We start from the raw sequence: 17,118 nt of genomic DNA on the forward strand, positions 1-17,118 counted from the left end.
AGGCCAGATTTGGGAAAACAGTTCTGACTCCAGGACTAGCATTCTATTCACTGCTCCACCTAACTTTGCCCCAATTTTCATAATAGGAGAAAACTTTGGAGGAACATGGATATTAGCTAGTATTTAAATGATTTTCTTATTTCATAGTTGTGTGCTAGCTTATCCTCCCAGTAGCAGTGACTTCACCAAAAATAAGAACATACTTACTCCAGGACTGGCCTCTTCAATAGCTGATGAAGTCAAGTCACCCAATGGATAGTCACCTCCTGGAGAAGTAGAACCTGCAGGGGATCGGACCATCACACTTGGTAATCTCCGAGGTGGCGTTTTCACTGCCTGTCGAGCTAGAACAAACAAACACCAACCAAAGTTTCAAAACAAAAGAAAGACACTAATTTGTATATGCTAAAAAAGCTATGTTGTGGCATTAAATCACATATCACCTTTCTTCAAAAGAAGCTTATACTTACTGTTTTTGAGAAGTTCTCAGTCACATACATGAATCCATGTAAATACATTTATTTTTTAAAAAATGCTAATAAACATTTGCATTTAGTTTTAAAATATAAAAAAAATTTCTGTCACTTCCTCTTATAAATTTCTATTTGTCTATTCTCACATTCACTCATCTTATTTGTCATAAGTTACAACACTCTTTTCTTTTTTCTTGCTTTGCCTTATTCACATTATGTAGCGATTATAATGGTGTAGTGAACAGAGAAATCTAGAAATCAGAAGAATGGAGTTTAAGCCTAGGATCTGAAACCTACTAGTTCAAGTGAATCACTTAATCTAGGAATTTCTCTAAGAGTGCAAATTGCCAAGAAGGTACCAAGTTGCCTCGGTAGGGGGTGTTTGTTAAATCAATGAAATCATCAGTCCAGTCCCTAGTCCTACACAATTTTACAAAAACATCTTTCAAATATACTTATATTATTCATGTTTGACCTTAATTATAACATGGTAATTCATGAAAATATCTAAATTTATTTTGCAATTTCCCTTTTTTGAACATTTAGATTGTTTCCAATCTTTTGAAAAGGCAATGGGGTTTTTTTGGTTGTTGTTTATGAGTAACTTTTTCAGAGTATGATCCCAATAACCAAATCATTAAACCAACAATTTTTTTAAAAAACAAGTATATCTGTTTCTACAATTTGTCAGCACCAAGACCTACCATTTATGAATAATTTTTTTCCAATCTGATGTGGGACTGTATTGCAAAGTTGTTTTATCTTTCTGATTGATGTATTTAAGAATTTTTTTCAAGTAACTATTCATAATTTGTTTTGTTTCAAAAACTATTTAAGTCAACTGAGCCTCAATTTAAGAAGTATTTAATTTCTAAAGTTTGATGTCTGGACAATTCTGTGCTCTCCTCCAATCACACCCATTTAGGGTTGGATGAGAAACAAGCAGAGTTCAAAATTCCCTGTTGTCATTTTCTGAAACATTATTCGGCCAACTAAGTGTACTTTGTGGGCTTAGGTCAATAAATATGAAAAAAAAAAATTAAAGAAAAATTGTGACGTAAATTGAAGAAAAGCCAATTATTCTTCCATAATACAATCTGCTATATCGTCTAACTCTGAAAAAAATACCTTGTGTCTCCGCTCACCCTGATATGCAGCATCTGTAGCCTTCCTCTTCACTTCAGCCTCTTCTTCCTCCAGTTTTTTTTTCCTGAAGAGGACATTAGATGTTAGCTGCCAGTTAGCTCTATTCCTCCAATTCAATAATGTCCCAGGAATACTCTGCTAGAATAAGCTGAGTCTCTTTTAGAGAATCCCTCATCAGTGAAGCCAGAAAAGAGTAAGATCAAGCTTATATCTGAGTTCTAGACTCAGAGAGAGTAGAAACTATCATTTTTCCAGTGAGAACCTATTTAACTGCACCAAAACTTAAGTGCCTACTAGGTGCAAATGCTAAATTTGGCATTGGGGACAAAAGCCAAGTTATTATGACAATGTAATGGTGTTTTTAGAAATCACCTTCTAGAACTAGCTCCACAAAGGTCATTGTGCCTACGTAAGCTATCTAGCAGCTTTCCCCTTTAAAACTACCCCTAACGTTTAAAGGGAAAGCAAGCAGAATATACAGACCAGATTTTCTCTAACAGAAAGGGAGAAAAGATACAGAGATGAGGCCAATACTACCCACATTGCAATGTCATTGTATAGTTCATCGAGTCGGTTGTCCATATGTCCAGCTTGGATAAGTTCTGCATCTTTCTTCAGTTGTCTTCAGGGAAAGAAAAAGATCTTTTGGTTTTTATCCACTTTTCAACACTTAGCTTCTATTCTGGCCCATTATTAAAAGTGATTATTTTTTGATTCTCAGCACCTGATAAATACCTGTATTTTTCCTGTGTCTCCTTAATTACTTTTTTCAGCTCCTCAACTCTTTCAGCAGTCAGTTTCCGAACAATAACATCTTCTACTGTTTCTACCACTTCCCCCTTTTCACCACGTTTCCGCCTGGAAAAGGACAATCCACGTAATAGCAAAAGAAGATCGCCCCCATTCTCAACGAATAGCCCTCAATTTCCCCACCATTCAATCATAACTACTTTCTGCTCTAATTATACCTCCCATCAATAGAACTTTCCTAATAACTTCCCTCTACCTCATAACTATGCCTAGAAACACTTGGCAAATCCCTTGGCTTGTCACTCACTTTGGGGTCTCAGTGGTCTCTAGAAGTTCCGAATACTGGGAAGCACAATGCTATGGAAACAAAGAATCAAGAATCTAATGAAATCAAATGAGAGAATAATTCTAAAGTGCCTAGCACAATGCCTGGCACATAGTAAGCACTATATAAATGTTAGCTATTATTATTATTATTAATAAACAACAGCTGAACAGCTCAAAGAAGGATCTGGTTTTTTATTGACCCAATGAACTGAAACCAAACCAAGGGAGGGGAAAGGAAGTAGTTTCTAAAAAAAAGACAAACTTTGTAACCAAAGCAGACCATTAGCATCAGTTCCAAACCTGGCCTACAGCATGTATATCTTTGCAAAGATAATTAAAGAAAAGAGTTTAGAATGGGAGTTGTCAGAGAGAGGAGATGGAACAGAAAGAGAGGATTACACTATCAAAAGGAGGATTGAATCCAATTAATTCAACAAAGTACAAAATACTTCCTGACTTCAAGAAGCTTGTATTCTACTAGGGAAATGAATAAATATATACACATGACTCTAGGAGGGAGGGATACTAATAATGACTAGGGGAATTAAAGACTTTTCAAAACATTCTCATAATTATATAACCAGCCTCTAAAATGGAGATTTATCTATCCCCAAGGAGCCATGGCATGATAGCAAGGGCATAGAATCAACCAACTAGAGGACAAGAAGATAGATTTTTACGGGATCCCCACAAGAGCCAAGATGTGCTTATTCCAATACAACTGTATAACCCTATTTATTTATTGTAAATCAATACTCTCCTACTTCACCTTCTGGGGTAAAGGGAGAAAGGAAGAGTTATAGCATAACCTTGATCCAAATATCTGCAGTAAAGGCAGAGGTGCCATTTCCTACCTTATCTCTCCCCAATGTTCCCCATCCCTAGACATTTCCTCCTCACTGAAGTTCCCTATCTCTTTCACCTATTTGTTTCCTGCGGGACAATGGGAACAATATAGGATAAACAGGAATGTGATGGTTGTGATCTGTATTACAGATTTCATTATATTACCTTTCCCACCAAACCAGCCATGTACTAGAGTCAGTTCAAACTGGCTCTTTAAAGAGAATTAAAATTTTGAGCATGAATAAATCAAATCAAATTCTACAAATCGGGGCCTAAATTATTGTTTGATTGTCTAGACTTAAGAAAGTAGAGAACCTGTTAATAATGAAGATTAAAACTTAAAAGTGTGTTGTATGTGTATCCTCCCCTCTACTCCATCTCCCATCCCCACCTGAGTGCCAATTATTAAACATTTACTAGTAACTCACTATACCAAAACCATTCCTCTACCAAAAGTCACTATTTCTTATCAAGGGCACCACTATCCCTTTTAGTCATCCATGTTCAAAATATTTGTCATCTTCCATTCCTCAATCTCCCTTAAGTCTTTTCTACCTTTACAACTCTTCAATTTTCTCTACTCATACAGCTATCTAGATAGTTCAGGGCTTTATCACCTACTACAATAGCTGTAAAGATATCTTCCTGGCTCAAGCCTGACTTTTCCACAGAGCTGCAAAAGGAAGTGCAGATCTAACTAACACACACACACACACACACACACTCTCTCTCTCTTTCTCTGTGTGTGTGTGTATATATATATATATATATATATATATATATATATATATATATGAGTCTATATTTATACTCCAGTGGGCTCCTTACAAACACTAGGACCAAATATTTAGCTTTTATCATAGCCTTTTAAAAAAAAAATTATCTTTTTGTGTAAGTTTGATTATCATTAGTACAATACTGCACAAATAAAATTTGTAAGTAAATGTACATAAACTGGAGGCAAAAAGTTTAACTAACCGGATATACAATCAAAAATTTGAAAACCAGTGTCACAGAAGATAGTTCACAAACTGTAAAGCTTGAAGGAAGTTAGGAATTCTAAGACATAGAAATGAAAAAGGAATGGCTTGAATGTAGAATGCAAGAGGGGTAGGTAGCAATAAACATTAAACATGGAGTAGGGGGAGAGAAGAAAAGATTCAATCTGTAAATTTCTTTAAACACCAAACTTAATTTGTAAAATAACTGTCAAAATAGAGAATTGGGCCTGGAATCAGAAAAACCTAAGTTAAAATCTGACTTTTGACACTAACTCTGTGACATTGGGCAAGTTACTTAACCTTTGTTTGCCCCAGTTTCATCTCTAAAATAAGAATATACAAATAAAATAATTGTAAAGCATTTATGGTAAATACTATACAAAAGTTAACTATTATTATCTTATTCCATAATCAATAGAGAGCCACTGAAGGTTCTTACAAGGCAAATATTATAAGATTTTCACTTTAGAGAGATGTTAGTTATTTTGTTTAGGAAGTATCATTGAGAGGAATGGAAGCCATGCTAACCAGTAACTAACTTCTCTAGTCAAAGAAGAGGTGATGGGAGGCTGATCTAGAATGGTTAGGGTATGAATAGAGAAAAAAGATGATTTGAGAGAAGTTGGGGGTGGGGGGGGGGAAATCAACAAGGACCTGGGTAAGAGAAAAGAATAATTAAGAATGATTCAAGAACAATGAATATAACAACTGTGTTGTGAAGAAAGACAACTTTGAAATGACAATTGGGAGTAAGCTACCTACTTCCTGACATAGAGGTGAGGACTCAATGTGGAACATGAGACCTATATTTTTTTTGAGATGACTAATATGAGGATTTGTTTTGCTTTAACGTATTTATTAAAAGAGCTTCGTTTTTCCTTTTTCAGTGAAGAATTGGGGAATGGTTGATGGTTGGAGGGAGAGATGTTAGATCTTGATTAGTTGAAAAAAGTAAGTTTAATTTAAAAAAAAAAAATTCCCAAGATTTTAAAATTGGGTAAATAGTGGTACCCTCAATACAAATAGGTAAATTTGAAGAAGGGGTAACAAGGAATAAAAAGACAATTTTCACTGATCTCCTATATAAATGCCTAATCTTTAAATTCTCTCAACATGGCAAAGGTCTTCTAGTTAAATTAATAGGACTAGGTGGGAAAGACTGCTATAGAAGGACACTCTCCCTGGAGCTTACTTTCTGAGAAAACCAGTCAGGAGGTCGGCCAGGTTCAGCAAAGGGCTTGATTGCTCTGCTAACTGACACCCTACAAAAAAAGAAAAAAATAAGGACCTTCAAAGCATCAATCTTGGACCACAACATACTATAAAACTCCATCATGAGAGGACAAAAGATATGTTGGGAATTTCAGGTCCATAGGTTAGGTTAAAACCAAAAGGATTACAGTTAGGAACAGACTTTTAAATATGGAAATGAACACACAGAAGTCATTTGGAATGAAAAGAATATTTCTAAGTAGAACTTCTAGGTGAGAAAGAGCAAGAATAAGGAGCTAACATTGTATCTGTTTGGAGAAGATACCAGGATTTTAATTTTGCTATGGCTCAAATGCTTTAAAAATAAATAAATATAGTACCAGTTCAAACAACTTCACTAGATGTTTTATGAAAAGCTGGTTTGGATTTTATACTACGTAAAATAATATTGTTGGGTTTAACAAACAGGCATTTTTTTGGTTTATTCTAGTCTTTGGCTGTGTGACACGAGGTTTACAAAGAAATTTCCTCACAATAACCCTATTAGGCAAATGATACAAGTATTATTATGCTCATTTTAAAGATAAGAAATCTAAAGCTGGGAAAGAATGGGTAATTGGCCCAGAAATATCCAATAGGGACCCATAGGATTCAGCCTCTGTTCTGACCCAAAACAAAAACACACCTCTAAAAAAGTGTTTTCTGTCACATCATACTCTCAAAATGATGCAGATCAACAATATCATTATCATATCTCCTACATGTAATAACTTACATTTATATAGTGCTTTTAAGTTTCCAAAGCAATTGCCACACAATACTCTTGTAACATAGGGAGTTTCCCATTCTGCAGATTTAAGAGTTATTACCAGGCTTTGTACATGAAGACCCCTTTTTAATGTAAAATAAATCCACCTCTTTGTTACACTAATTTTAATATTAGCAATCTAAAAGAAATTATCTAATGACTAAAAGATATTAAGAATTCAATAACATTTCTAAAAACCTGCATTTATTACTTCCTGAAGTACCTAGATATATTTGAAACATTCCTTAATTACAACAATTATACAGGAGCTGTTGGAAATAAAGGTTATAGAGACAATGTTTTTATACAAATGGATTTAAAAACCTTATAATAACTTCATGCTGCTCGCACATCAGCCACCATTAGATTAGGAAATATCTGGTTTGTAACTAAACTCAATATTCATTCAAGCAGGAAATCAGGCCCAGGTCTTTTGCCTTCAAAACCAGTAGTTTTCCCATGATTTTATGAAGACAGGAATGGCTCCTGAATAACTATACTATTTTCTACCACAGTTGAACATACTTCTACCAATGCATTGGAAACAGGGCTACTGTGTTATAAATTTTGGCAACCACTCAATAAATCCTAAGAAGTAATTTTCAAACTTTTTCATTACAAAATTCCATCTAAGAACTCAGGTGAACACCAGAAAGTAAGTTTATAAAGATTCCTGTAGAAAACAATATCTTTTATTTAATGAGTAATTAGTTTTCACTTAAGTTAATAGTGCAACCTTCCTAAATGGAGGTTGGATTGAGTGGAAAACAAGATATTTAAAAAGTGACTTTAAAAACTTTTAAAAACTAACTAACAGAAAGGGCAAATGACTATTCTGGTGTTACTATATTGTAAAAATCACAAAAATATTTAGCTAAATAAGATTCAAGATCCTTCTCCCTTATTCCCCTGGAATTTCATAAGTCTTGAGATAATAGTTAAGTTTACCCTATTTCCTGGCTCCTATGGATCCACCAACCTCTAACTACAGGAAAGCTACCCAGCAATTTCAATGTCCCACGTTACTGCGATCCTACATTTGATATCCTAGGTTATCTTACCAGTTTTGATCTCCACTCCTCATGACAGAGGAGGCCAGACATAGTTTCTCCCGAATAGACCATGGCTCGGTGGGGCCAGTACTCAGCAGCTTGTGTTCTGTAAGAAAAAGGAAACTAGGTGAGAGCCCAATGAAAAGATGCCACTCCCAAGATCTAATAGTATACCAACCAAATGAAATAAACCAGATTGGTCTCCATATAACACTTTCCAGTTTAGATTTCATCAAAGACTGGGGAGCAATCCACTTTGAACTTGTTCCATACTTTCAAATCTTATAACAACCTACCTTGAGAACAAGGTAGAGGGAGTTAAGAACATAGAAATCATCATTCTTAAATTTTTTTGTCATGGACTCCTTTAGACAGTCTGGTGAAACCTTTAGCTCCCCTACTCAATGTTTTTAAATGCATAAAAATAAAGAGGAATCCAATTATTTTGAAATAAAGATCTATTTTTTCCATCCAAATTCAGACTTACTGAGATCTATTTAGTTTACCTATAAACTCCAAATTATAAGATTTAGGCCAATTCCCTTATTTTGCAAATGAAGAAAAGGGAGGCTAAATCACTTGCCCAAGATCTCTCACATTTCTTATTAAGTAGGAGACCTGAGTTTGAACTCAAGCCTCCTGACTTCATAATCTTCTGCTCTTTCCCATGTACCACACATGTAGTCCAACACCGCTTTTTCCTATCCCTTTAGTTTAGGAAACTGAGGCCTCAAGACCACAAGTGACTAGATAACAGATTTAAAAAAAAAAAACTGAGTAATCAAGCCTGGGCAAGAACCCATGCCTCCTGACTCCTAGTTCCGTAATCTTTCTACTGCAGGGACGTAGTTGCTTTTTTAAAAGGGGTTAAACAAAAAATAAAATAAAAAGAGGAGGGTTAGGCGGCCTAACGTCTTAGGTTCCCCCAGCTGTAACGTCCCTCCATCTATCGGTCCATCTATCGGGAGGGAAAGTCTAGTTCTGGACCCAGATCTGGGCTCGTAGATCGTAGCATAGGCTCAAGATCCATATATTTTGCTGGAAAATCTGAGCCGCTCCCCGCAGGCCAGGCCACAGGAGGCCTCGCCCCTCCCATGCCGCAGGGAACGCAGCAGTCACCCGAGGGAGACAAGCAGGGAGGGGTGAGGGCGGGTAAGGGACTCCATTCTCCTCGGCCACCAGCGTTTTGAGGCCTAGCTGCTCCGCTCCGCCCCGCCCCGCCCCCACTTCTTTTTCCCCCTCCTCCCCTCCCCCCCAGGTCTCGGCACACGGCCCGGGCCCGTCCATAAACAACCCTTCCATAACATCCCCTCCTCGGCGGCCCCTTCGGAAAGCTCGAGTCTCGCCTAGCGCGGATCTCACAAAGCCCCCAGGCCGAGGGCTCTGCGAATCCCAACCCTCGAGCTGTAAGGGGAAGGGGGAGGCGATCGGCAGAGTTCTGCCACAACCGCCGCAGCGGCCCATTCCCGAGCAGCGCAGACACTCACTGCCCGTCCCTGTCGCCATCTTGGCCCCGACTCTTCCCAGACCAGGGAAGGGGCAGGTCCTTATCGAGCCCCGTCCCGAGGGACTCTGGGAAATGGAGTGCGGTCCCTGAGTCGACACACAACCAGATGACTTCTGGGAAATGGAGTTTATTTGGGGTGGATGGTGTAGAGTTGGGGAGGAGCCTCTAGTTCTCGGGAAAACTTCTGGATAAGAAAACAGTAGCACGGGGGATGGTGCCCTCAGTCCTGGGTTTCCCTTAACGTTTTATGGCTGTTCAGGCTGTCGAGAATTTTTAGGGGTGTGCAGGAGCCTTGGGCCTGAGCCCAAAGCCCGAAGGCCCACACCGCAACGGTTAGTAACTCAACCCGCCTTCTGAGCGCCATGATTGGCAGATATGTGATCTCGCCGTTGGATTGGCTAAGAGAGCAGAGCGCGTAGTTTGAAACTTGCATCGGAAACAAAGCTACCTCTCGTGTGTGAGCGGACTTGGACTGGGGGCTGCAGGACTAACTGGGGCTTGAGGAACGTAGTAGCGGGCAGCGTCTTCCCCCGTGCTCCAGGGGAACCCAGAGCGAATTCCTTGCACTGGAAACTGAGCTGGGAGAATCATCGCGCCAACGGGTAAACGTTTGCACACCCCTGGGCTCTGTCCTTTGCAGACGCCTCTCACCTGGGCAAACTTGACCCTATGCCTTTCGACCTCGGCTCCCGAGCGATCTGCCTGGGGTGAGGAACTGGGCTCCGTTCTCTGCCTCCGGGACTCTGGTCTCCGCCCAGTCCTAGGAGATCTGGAGAGTCAGCGACTACTCCGGCGGTAAGAGCAGGACCCTAGGCCTGGATCTGTGGCGCGAGGTGCTCACCATCCCCTGTACCGGAGCCAAAGCTTTACCTGGAGTAACCTCAATCCTGGGTTTGGGGAAGGGGGGAATGGAGAGGAGAACAGGTTAACACCTGCAGGTACTCATACTCCCACCCCTACCCCTATATCTTGTATCTGAAGCTGCTTTTCCTCTCCCAAGAGGAACTTGACGCCGTTGTCATGTCTCGGGGTATCATGACCCCGCCTGTGGGCCTTCTCTCAGATGAAGAAATCATTGTGTCGCCCATGTTCGAATCCACTGCTGCTGATTTGGGAGGTGGGATTCAGAAAGACCTGTTGTCTGAATTCTCTGCCATCTCCCCACCCCCAATAGAGGACAAAGAGCAGGTAAAGTCGGGAGGGATGACAGCCACTGTTTCATTTCCCCTTACTCATTCACACCCCCAGACACTGGCAAGCATACCTCCCCACCCGCAAATCACATGCTGGTTTTTATTGGGCAGATTAGATCTTCTAAGATTGTTAGGAAAGGGAAAAAAGCCAGGGAGTAAAATGGCTTTTCTTCAGCCTCTTGGGATGAATAGAGAAAGATCTACTCTAGGCCATTTCCCCTGGTGCGACTCCTGAGGAATTTGTTGTTTACTTTTAATCTCAGGCTCAGAGACAGTTGTTTAATCTAATCAGTGGTTCTCTTGGCTGGGTTTCTGCCACAGGTTGTACCTGAGGATGGTACAGAGAAAGTAAAAGTATATTTGAGAGTTCGGCCCCTGCTCCCTTCAGAGGTAGAAAGACATGAAGAACAGGTGAGTATCTAGGGAAATTACTGGTATTGTATGACATGATATAAAAGGGTAATGGGACTGCTTCTTTCTCCCTAACACATTTGTTTATGTTCCATTTGCTAGGGTTGTGTTCGAATCGAGAACTCGGAAACCCTTGTTCTGCAGGCACCCAAGGACTCTTTTGCTATGAGAAGCAATGAAAGAGGGGTGGGCCAAGCCACTCATAGATTCACCTTTTCCCAGGTATCAAGCTGGAAGCTAGGCACTTTCAACAAGGCTGCCAGCGAGATATATAACCAATGGGAGAATGGTTTTTCTACATATTTACTGAGAGGAAGATTCGCAAAGTTACTGAATCTGGGGAGTAATGGAGAGATAAAGGAGGAACTGACTATGGGGGAGTCGACAGGGGGGAGAAATAGGTTGGTGGAACTGAATTAGAGTTAAAAAGAGCAATTGTATGTTAAAAACAAGAGACTTCAAGGAACTGTATTCTTTCTAGATCTTTGGACCAGAAATAGGACAGGCATCTTTCTTCAACCTGACAGTGAAAGAAATGGTCAAAGATGTGCTCAAAGGATATAATTGGCTCATTTATACATATGGAGTTACGAACTCTGGAAAGACCCATACTGTCCAGGGTGAGTGAAACTCTCAGCATTATGAAGTTCTAGTGAGTTTTTGCAAGATTTCTTAGCATTTCTAGAGCTAGTGCTCACCTTGTTAACCTTTTCTATATTTCTAGGTAGCAACAAGGATGGGGGGATCCTACCTCGTTCTCTGAGTGTGATCTTCAATAGTATTCAGAACCAGCTCTACCCAGCCTCTGATCTGAAGCCTTCCTTTGCTAATGAAGTGATCTGGCTAGATAGCAAGCAGGTGAAGCAGGAAGAGATAAAGAAGTCAGCCTTGCTGAACGGCAGCTCTCGGGAGGTGAGTACCTAGTTCCCACATCCAAATCAATGAAGGACAGGAGTATATCCAGAAAAACTTCGTATTTATTTTCTCTTGGGGGTTTTTCTAGGAGGAATTGATAACCTCTTTGAAGAAAAGCCACAACACTGAATCACTACGACTGGGGACCAGTGCCAGTTTTGACAGTGGCATTGCTGGACTCTCTTCTACTAGCCAAAGCAGTGTCAGTCTCAGCCAAATGGAAGGTATCTTTTTTTTTTTTTAACTTTAAAAATCTTTATGTAATTAGAAATCTATTTTTTTTTCCTTCCCACCTCACCCTGCCTGCACCCCTCACTGAAAAAGAAAAACCATGTCCTTTCAAGAAATACGCATAGTCAGCAAAACAAATTCCCAAATTGGCTGTGTGAAGGCCTAAGATTTGCTAAGTTTGCTACTGAGAAAGCAAGCATAATGATCAGGACTAAACTTGTGGCTGACTTATTTATTTATTGTACCTTCCACAGACACATGTTGTAGATGGGCTGAGCCAGACACTGCCCCATTCTGTGTCCCAGCTGATGTTCGGTTCTCTATCTGGATCTCCTTCTTTGAGATCTACAATGAAATGATCTTTGACTTGTTGGAGCCCCCCAGCCAGCAGCGAAAGAGGCAAACACTCCGGCTATGTGAAGACCAAAATGGCAATCCCTATGTGAAAGGTAGTAAAAAGAAAGAGGGGAAATAAGAAATAGATATTTTTATACCCAGAGAGAGAACTATGAGAAATGAGTGTGGACCACAACATAGCATTTACACTCTTTTTGTTATTGTTCGCTTGCATTTTTGTTTTCCTTCTCAGGTTTTTTTCTTTCTTTCTAGATTCCATTTTTCTTGTGCAGCAAGATAACTGTATAAATACGTATACATATATTGGATTTAACATATATTTTAACATTACATGTTTTGTACTACCTGCCATCTAGGGGATGGCAGATTAAAATCTCACATATCCAAAAAAAAAAAAAAAGTTGTTTTTAAATTACCCTCTTTTCTCCTTGTCTTCCTCAGATTTGAATTGGATTAACATCCAGGATGCTGATGAAGCTTGGAAGCTCCTGAAATTAGGACGTAAAAATCAGAGCTTTGCCAGTACTCACCTTAACCAGAATTCCAGTCGCAGGTGAAAAGGGGGCCCATTCACAGCCATGGCTGGAAAAAAGTTAACTTTGGACCCTGTCAGAAAATATGACCATTGTGCTCATTCCTGCTCTTTCTTGTGTTCCTTTAGCCACAGCATTTTTTCCATCCGGATCTTGCACCTGCAGGGTGAAGGCAACGTGGTGTCTAAGATCAGCGAGTGAGTTTATGTTGCCAGAGCCTGGTTCCCTGCTCGAGGCAGTTCTCTTTGGGTGGATGTCCAGGGAATTGTTGGCAGTGTTAGAATCAAGTTCTTTTCTAGGAGATAACATGGTAGAAGGTAGGTTCAGAGTCAATTCCTTCTTTCCTTCCTTCATTCAGGTTATCCCTGTGTGATCTGGCTGGCTCGGAACGCTGTAAGGAACAGAAGATGAGTGAACGGATGAAGGAGGCAGGAAATATCAATACTTCCCTTCATACCTTGGGCCGCTGTATTGCTGCCATACGTCAGAACCAGCAACGGTAAATACCATTCCAAACACAGAAAGGACAGTGGGGGGCTCTGAATTTTGCTTATAACCAGATGGAAAGGCCTATCATTAGACACTGATCACTCTTGAGACTGGTACTTTGAGATTTCATAATGGTTAGGGTCTTTCCAGAACTCAGTTGTGTTTTCTCCCCAATCAGGCTCAAGCAAAACTTAGTACCCTTCCGTGACAGCAAGCTGACTCGAGTATTCCAGGGCTTCTTCACAGGTCGTGGCCGTTCCTGCATGATTGTCAATGTGAATCCTTGTGCCTCTACCTATGATGAGACCCTTCATGTCGCCAAGTTCTCAGCCATTGCCAGTCAGGTGAGTCCTTGGAACTCATCAGATAAAATGGTTGCGTTCCTCTTGTGTTCATACCCTTTTGAGATAAAGCCCACATGGGTACAAAGAGATTTCTCCTCCTCTCTAGCTTGTTCATGCCCCACCTGTGAAAGTAGGACTTCCATCCCTCCATTCATTTATTAAAGAGCGCAGTCTACGAGCCTCTCCCAGTTTGGAGGCAGGGGCAAAGCAGGAACAAGGACCAGATGAAAATAGTGGTGATGAATTTGAGATCTCCATGTATGACAAAGAGGTAAGGAAGCAAATAGATGGCTGGGGTTTGCCTTCCATAGGTAACATGGGACGCTCAGATGGTAACTTGCATTTAGGATACAGGAATTATCTGGTTTTTCCTGATTATCTTAGGAACTGCTACAAGTGGTGGAAGCCATGAAAGAGCTGTTGCTACAAGAGCGTCAGGAGAAGTTGAAATTAGAGGTGCAGCTCCGCGATGAAATTTGTACTGAGATGATAGAGCAAATGCAACAAAGGGAACAGTGGTGCAGGTAGATACCTACACATCTCCTTGAAAAGGAGTTTGGGCATGGAATAGAATTCTGAGTCTGTTTCCTTCCATATACCTGACTTAGCCCCAAAGAAAACTTTTTTTTTTTTAATCCTGTTTTATAGTGAACACTTAGATACACAGAAAGAGTTGCTGGAAGAAATGTATGAGGATAAACTAAAGATCCTGAAGGAGTCCTTACAGAGTTATTACCAGGAAGAGCTCCAGGTAAATAGTAGAGAAAATCAGAGGAATCACCCTGACTTTTCTCCCCAGTTAGATGCTAGGGTGTCTTATCACCAAGACCCCTGAGACTGAGACCTCTAGGAAATGGAATGGGATTAATTGTGGCTTTATTCTCAGTGGGATCTCACAATGGCATCAGGAAAAGCAGATTATCACACAGTTTAAAAGGTTAAGTATTGTTCACAGCATTCTACTCCTCCTTCAGGAGAGGGATGAAAAGATTAAGGAGTTGGAGGAAGCCCTGCAAGAAGCTAAGAAGCAGTCTGTGCCCCTTGGTACAGACCTGCAATTGGATCCTGAGCAAACCTTGCGTAGATCTCAGCGAGTAGCTTCCTCTGTTTCTAACAAGCAGCTCCAGGAGACTAAAGCCAAACTGGAACAATGCAGGGCAGAACTAGCTTCTACCACTGAAGGTAAGTAAAGAGTGAGGAGGCGAAAAAACAAAGTAATGCCCGTGAAACAAATAAAAGATAGAAGGGGAAAGGGGAAGTCTCATTCTCAGGATGTGTTAAGTCCTAGTGTATCTGATTCCAACTCTTTCCAAATTGCTCTGGAGAGACAACCCAAACATTAATGTCCACTGACTGAGCAGGTTCCTTTCTTTTCTCAGAACTGCGGAAGTATCAGAGAATGTTAGATCCACCTCCTTCAGCTAAACCATTTACCATAGATGTGGACAAGAAGTTAGAGGAAGGACAAAAGGTAATAAGAATGAACAAAGGGAAGGAAGGGGACACATCTCAATAGCAATCACCTTATATAACTCATCCTTACTTTTTAGCCTCACTAGCTTGTTTCTTTGCTGCCACAGCTCTTTCAATTAGTAACACTGCCCCAGATCCATTTGAGGACTGCACTGCATATTTCTGGGGTTGGTGAGCCACTAACACTTCATCTTTCAGCTAGTTGTGGCCACAGTATATTGACAGTTCCTTTTTTCAGAACATCAGGCTGCTGAGGACTGAGCTACAGAAACTTGGAGAATCCCTCCAATCAGCAGAGAGGGCCTGTTGTCATAGCACTGGAGCAGGAAAACTCCGCCAGGCCCTGACCATATGTGATGACATCCTGATCAGACAGGTAGTCTGATCTGTCTTTGCTTTGCCCCATACTGCCCACTTTAGGAAGCAGAGGATAGTAAGGAAGAAAGCCCAGATCTAGGGTGAAACTTTTCTGTTGATACTTGAACACTAACCTATACTGTTTTTTCAGATTTATTGTTGATCTTTATAATGAAAAGACTGGCTGCTAAATAACTGACATTTTAAAGTGCTTTGTAAAAGCACTTTCTTCATAACACTCTGAAGTAGATATCAACAATTTATGCTATTATGGGATAAGCAGAACCTAGAGTTGAATAAAACAAAAGCAGTCATGAGGATATATGTATTACGTAGTAGGAAGTGAGGAGTTCTATCGGCTACTACCTAATGACTGGGTTCCTAGGGTAACCCCCTGCAATCAACTGAGTTTTGGCATCAAGAAACATTTGCCCACAGAGACAAACCAACAGGATCAGGTGAATTTAGCAAAGATTTGAGTTACTTATTTATAAATATTATAGGGAAAAGGAATACCTCCTTTGTAATTTAGGGGAACAACCAAAAATAATCTAGTTATCTCATCCCAATGATTTGATTTCCATAATTATATCCCAACCCACAGTACGTAAGTACTATGTACATGATCCTCTCCCCTTTCTTTTGGGTTTTTAGGACACTGCTGGGAGGTGGGGTGGAGGTGGAATAGACTTAAGATGAATTCTTGAGATTTAGCTCTTTTGTTATCTTAAGCATCTTTCTCTTTCCAATGTAGGACCAAACCCTAGCTGAGCTACAAAATAACATGGTGCTAGTTAAACTGGACCTTCGAAAGAAAGCTGCTTGCATTGCTGAGCAGTACCATACAGTCATGAAGCTGCAGGGCTCTTCCTCCTCAGTTTCCTTAAAAAAGCGTCTAGATCCCAACCAGGAGAACCAGCAGCCCACCCAGCAACCACCAGGAAAGAAACCTTTCCTTCGAAACTTGCTTCCTCGAACCCCCACTTGCCAAGGCCCAGCAGAAAATAGTCCCTACAGCCGCATTCTTCGTTCCCGGCGTACCCCTCTACTCAAGTCTGGGCCATTTGGAAAAAAATACTAAGAACATAATTGTAAAACTAGCACTTGAGCTAAAATGGGGCATGTTTCTCTATGCATGAAATTGTGTTCTTTATAAGCTTTAATGTACACCACAAGCTTTATGATGGTATAATATACTCCAATAGCTGCTTTTTCCCTCATATGTAATATAATGTTTTCATTTTTAATGGTTCCTATGTATTCAGCATGTATGTATGTATGTATGTACATTATAATAAATACACTTAGCCTTTGTTAAGACTTTTTTTTAAAGCCTATTCAAATGGTTATGTTACTTATGTATAAGCAATATTTTTAAGTGTTAGGATTTTTTTTTTTTTTTAAGTGTTAGGATTCTTACAAAGTGTTAAGTCAATTGTCTAATTTTAGCATCGTGCTTAGCAGTTCTCTAGTTCAGAGTTCACACATTAGCGTTCAAGATTCACAAGTCAGGAACCCACAATCCCACTCTCCCTGAGGAGGAGTCAACCTTTGAGTTCACACCTCTAAAAGAGCATATAAAAGGACAAGCACTAGAGGACTTTGAGAGATTGAGAAAGCAGGAGTCAGTCAATTGAGATTGAGAGCCAGAATTCAGGGGGAGTTGGAGACTAAAGTTGAAGCTGGAAGAGAC

General features: G+C 40.2%; 2 protein-coding genes across 18 annotated transcripts in view; one reads left to right on the forward strand and one right to left on the reverse strand.

Annotated features, from left to right (window-relative positions):
• The window catches only part of BRD8 (bromodomain containing 8), a 30,891-nt gene extending 21,693 nt beyond the window's left edge, over window positions 1-9,198 (reverse strand). For 8 of the 15 annotated variants that reach the window (XR_007950755.1, XM_051978451.1, XM_051978454.1 and 5 more), the window contains exons 1-8: window positions 9,103-9,197; window positions 7,625-7,721; window positions 5,736-5,805; window positions 2,677-2,726; window positions 2,355-2,477; window positions 2,161-2,241; window positions 1,619-1,683; window positions 208-344 (exon numbers count right to left, since the gene is read on the reverse strand). Coding sequence is in view for 14 of the 15 variants with exons in the window: in XM_051978451.1 (XP_051834411.1) it covers window positions 208-344; window positions 1,619-1,683; window positions 2,161-2,241; window positions 2,355-2,477; window positions 2,677-2,726; window positions 5,736-5,805; window positions 7,625-7,721; window positions 9,103-9,121 (642 nt within the window). In the remaining variant the exon portion in view is untranslated. Of the gene's footprint in view, window positions 1-207; window positions 345-1,618; window positions 1,684-2,160; window positions 2,242-2,354; window positions 2,478-2,676; window positions 2,727-5,735; window positions 5,806-7,624; window positions 7,722-9,102 lie in introns of all 15 variants that reach the window. The other 7 variants (XM_051978459.1, XM_051978458.1, XM_051978456.1 and 4 more) reach the window with 2 other exon arrangements.
• A 532-nt stretch (window positions 9,199-9,730) lies between these two features.
• KIF20A (kinesin family member 20A) lies at window positions 9,731-16,743 on the forward strand. 3 transcript variants are annotated; one of them, XR_007950756.1, is made up of 19 exons: window positions 9,731-10,310; window positions 10,637-10,726; window positions 10,829-10,948; window positions 11,208-11,346; window positions 11,451-11,638; window positions 11,730-11,865; window positions 12,127-12,321; window positions 12,671-12,782; window positions 12,891-12,959; window positions 13,121-13,261; window positions 13,430-13,595; window positions 13,702-13,866; window positions 13,980-14,119; window positions 14,244-14,346; window positions 14,570-14,777; window positions 14,975-15,066; window positions 15,307-15,444; window positions 15,577-15,883; window positions 16,180-16,271. XR_007950756.1 is itself a non-coding variant. In XM_051978469.1 (19 exons), the coding sequence occupies exons 2-19, from the start codon at window positions 10,143-10,145 to the stop codon at window positions 16,504-16,506; spliced, it is 2,697 nt and encodes an 898-aa protein (XP_051834429.1). In that variant the 5' UTR covers window positions 9,740-9,917; window positions 10,123-10,142; the 3' UTR covers window positions 16,507-16,743. The 3 variants fall into 3 exon arrangements, 2 of the variants coding, with proteins under 2 accessions (XP_051834429.1, XP_051834428.1); XM_051978469.1 differs by lacking the exon at window positions 15,577-15,883 and having other exon boundaries at window positions 9,740-9,917; window positions 10,123-10,310; window positions 16,180-16,743; XM_051978468.1 differs by lacking the exon at window positions 15,577-15,883 and having other exon boundaries at window positions 9,740-10,310; window positions 16,180-16,743.
• The last annotated feature ends 375 nt before the right edge of the window (window positions 16,744-17,118 follow it).

The sequence above is a fragment of the Antechinus flavipes genome, chromosome 2 (assembly GCF_016432865.1).
Source record: "Antechinus flavipes isolate AdamAnt ecotype Samford, QLD, Australia chromosome 2, AdamAnt_v2, whole genome shotgun sequence".
NCBI classification, from domain to species: domain Eukaryota; kingdom Metazoa; phylum Chordata; class Mammalia; order Dasyuromorphia; family Dasyuridae; genus Antechinus; species Antechinus flavipes.

Coding starts and splice junctions, on each gene's coding strand:
- KIF20A (XM_051978468.1), top strand. CDS start 10,143: ATGTCTCGGGGTATCATGACCCCGCCTGTGGGCCTTCTCTCAGATGAA. Junction 10,311..10,636: donor CAATAGAGGACAAAGAGCAG/GTAAAGTCGGGA, acceptor TTTCTGCCACAG/GTTGTACCTGAGGATGGTAC. Junction 11,866..12,126: donor CAGTCTCAGCCAAATGGAAG/GTATCTTTTTTT, acceptor TACCTTCCACAG/ACACATGTTGTAGATGGGCT.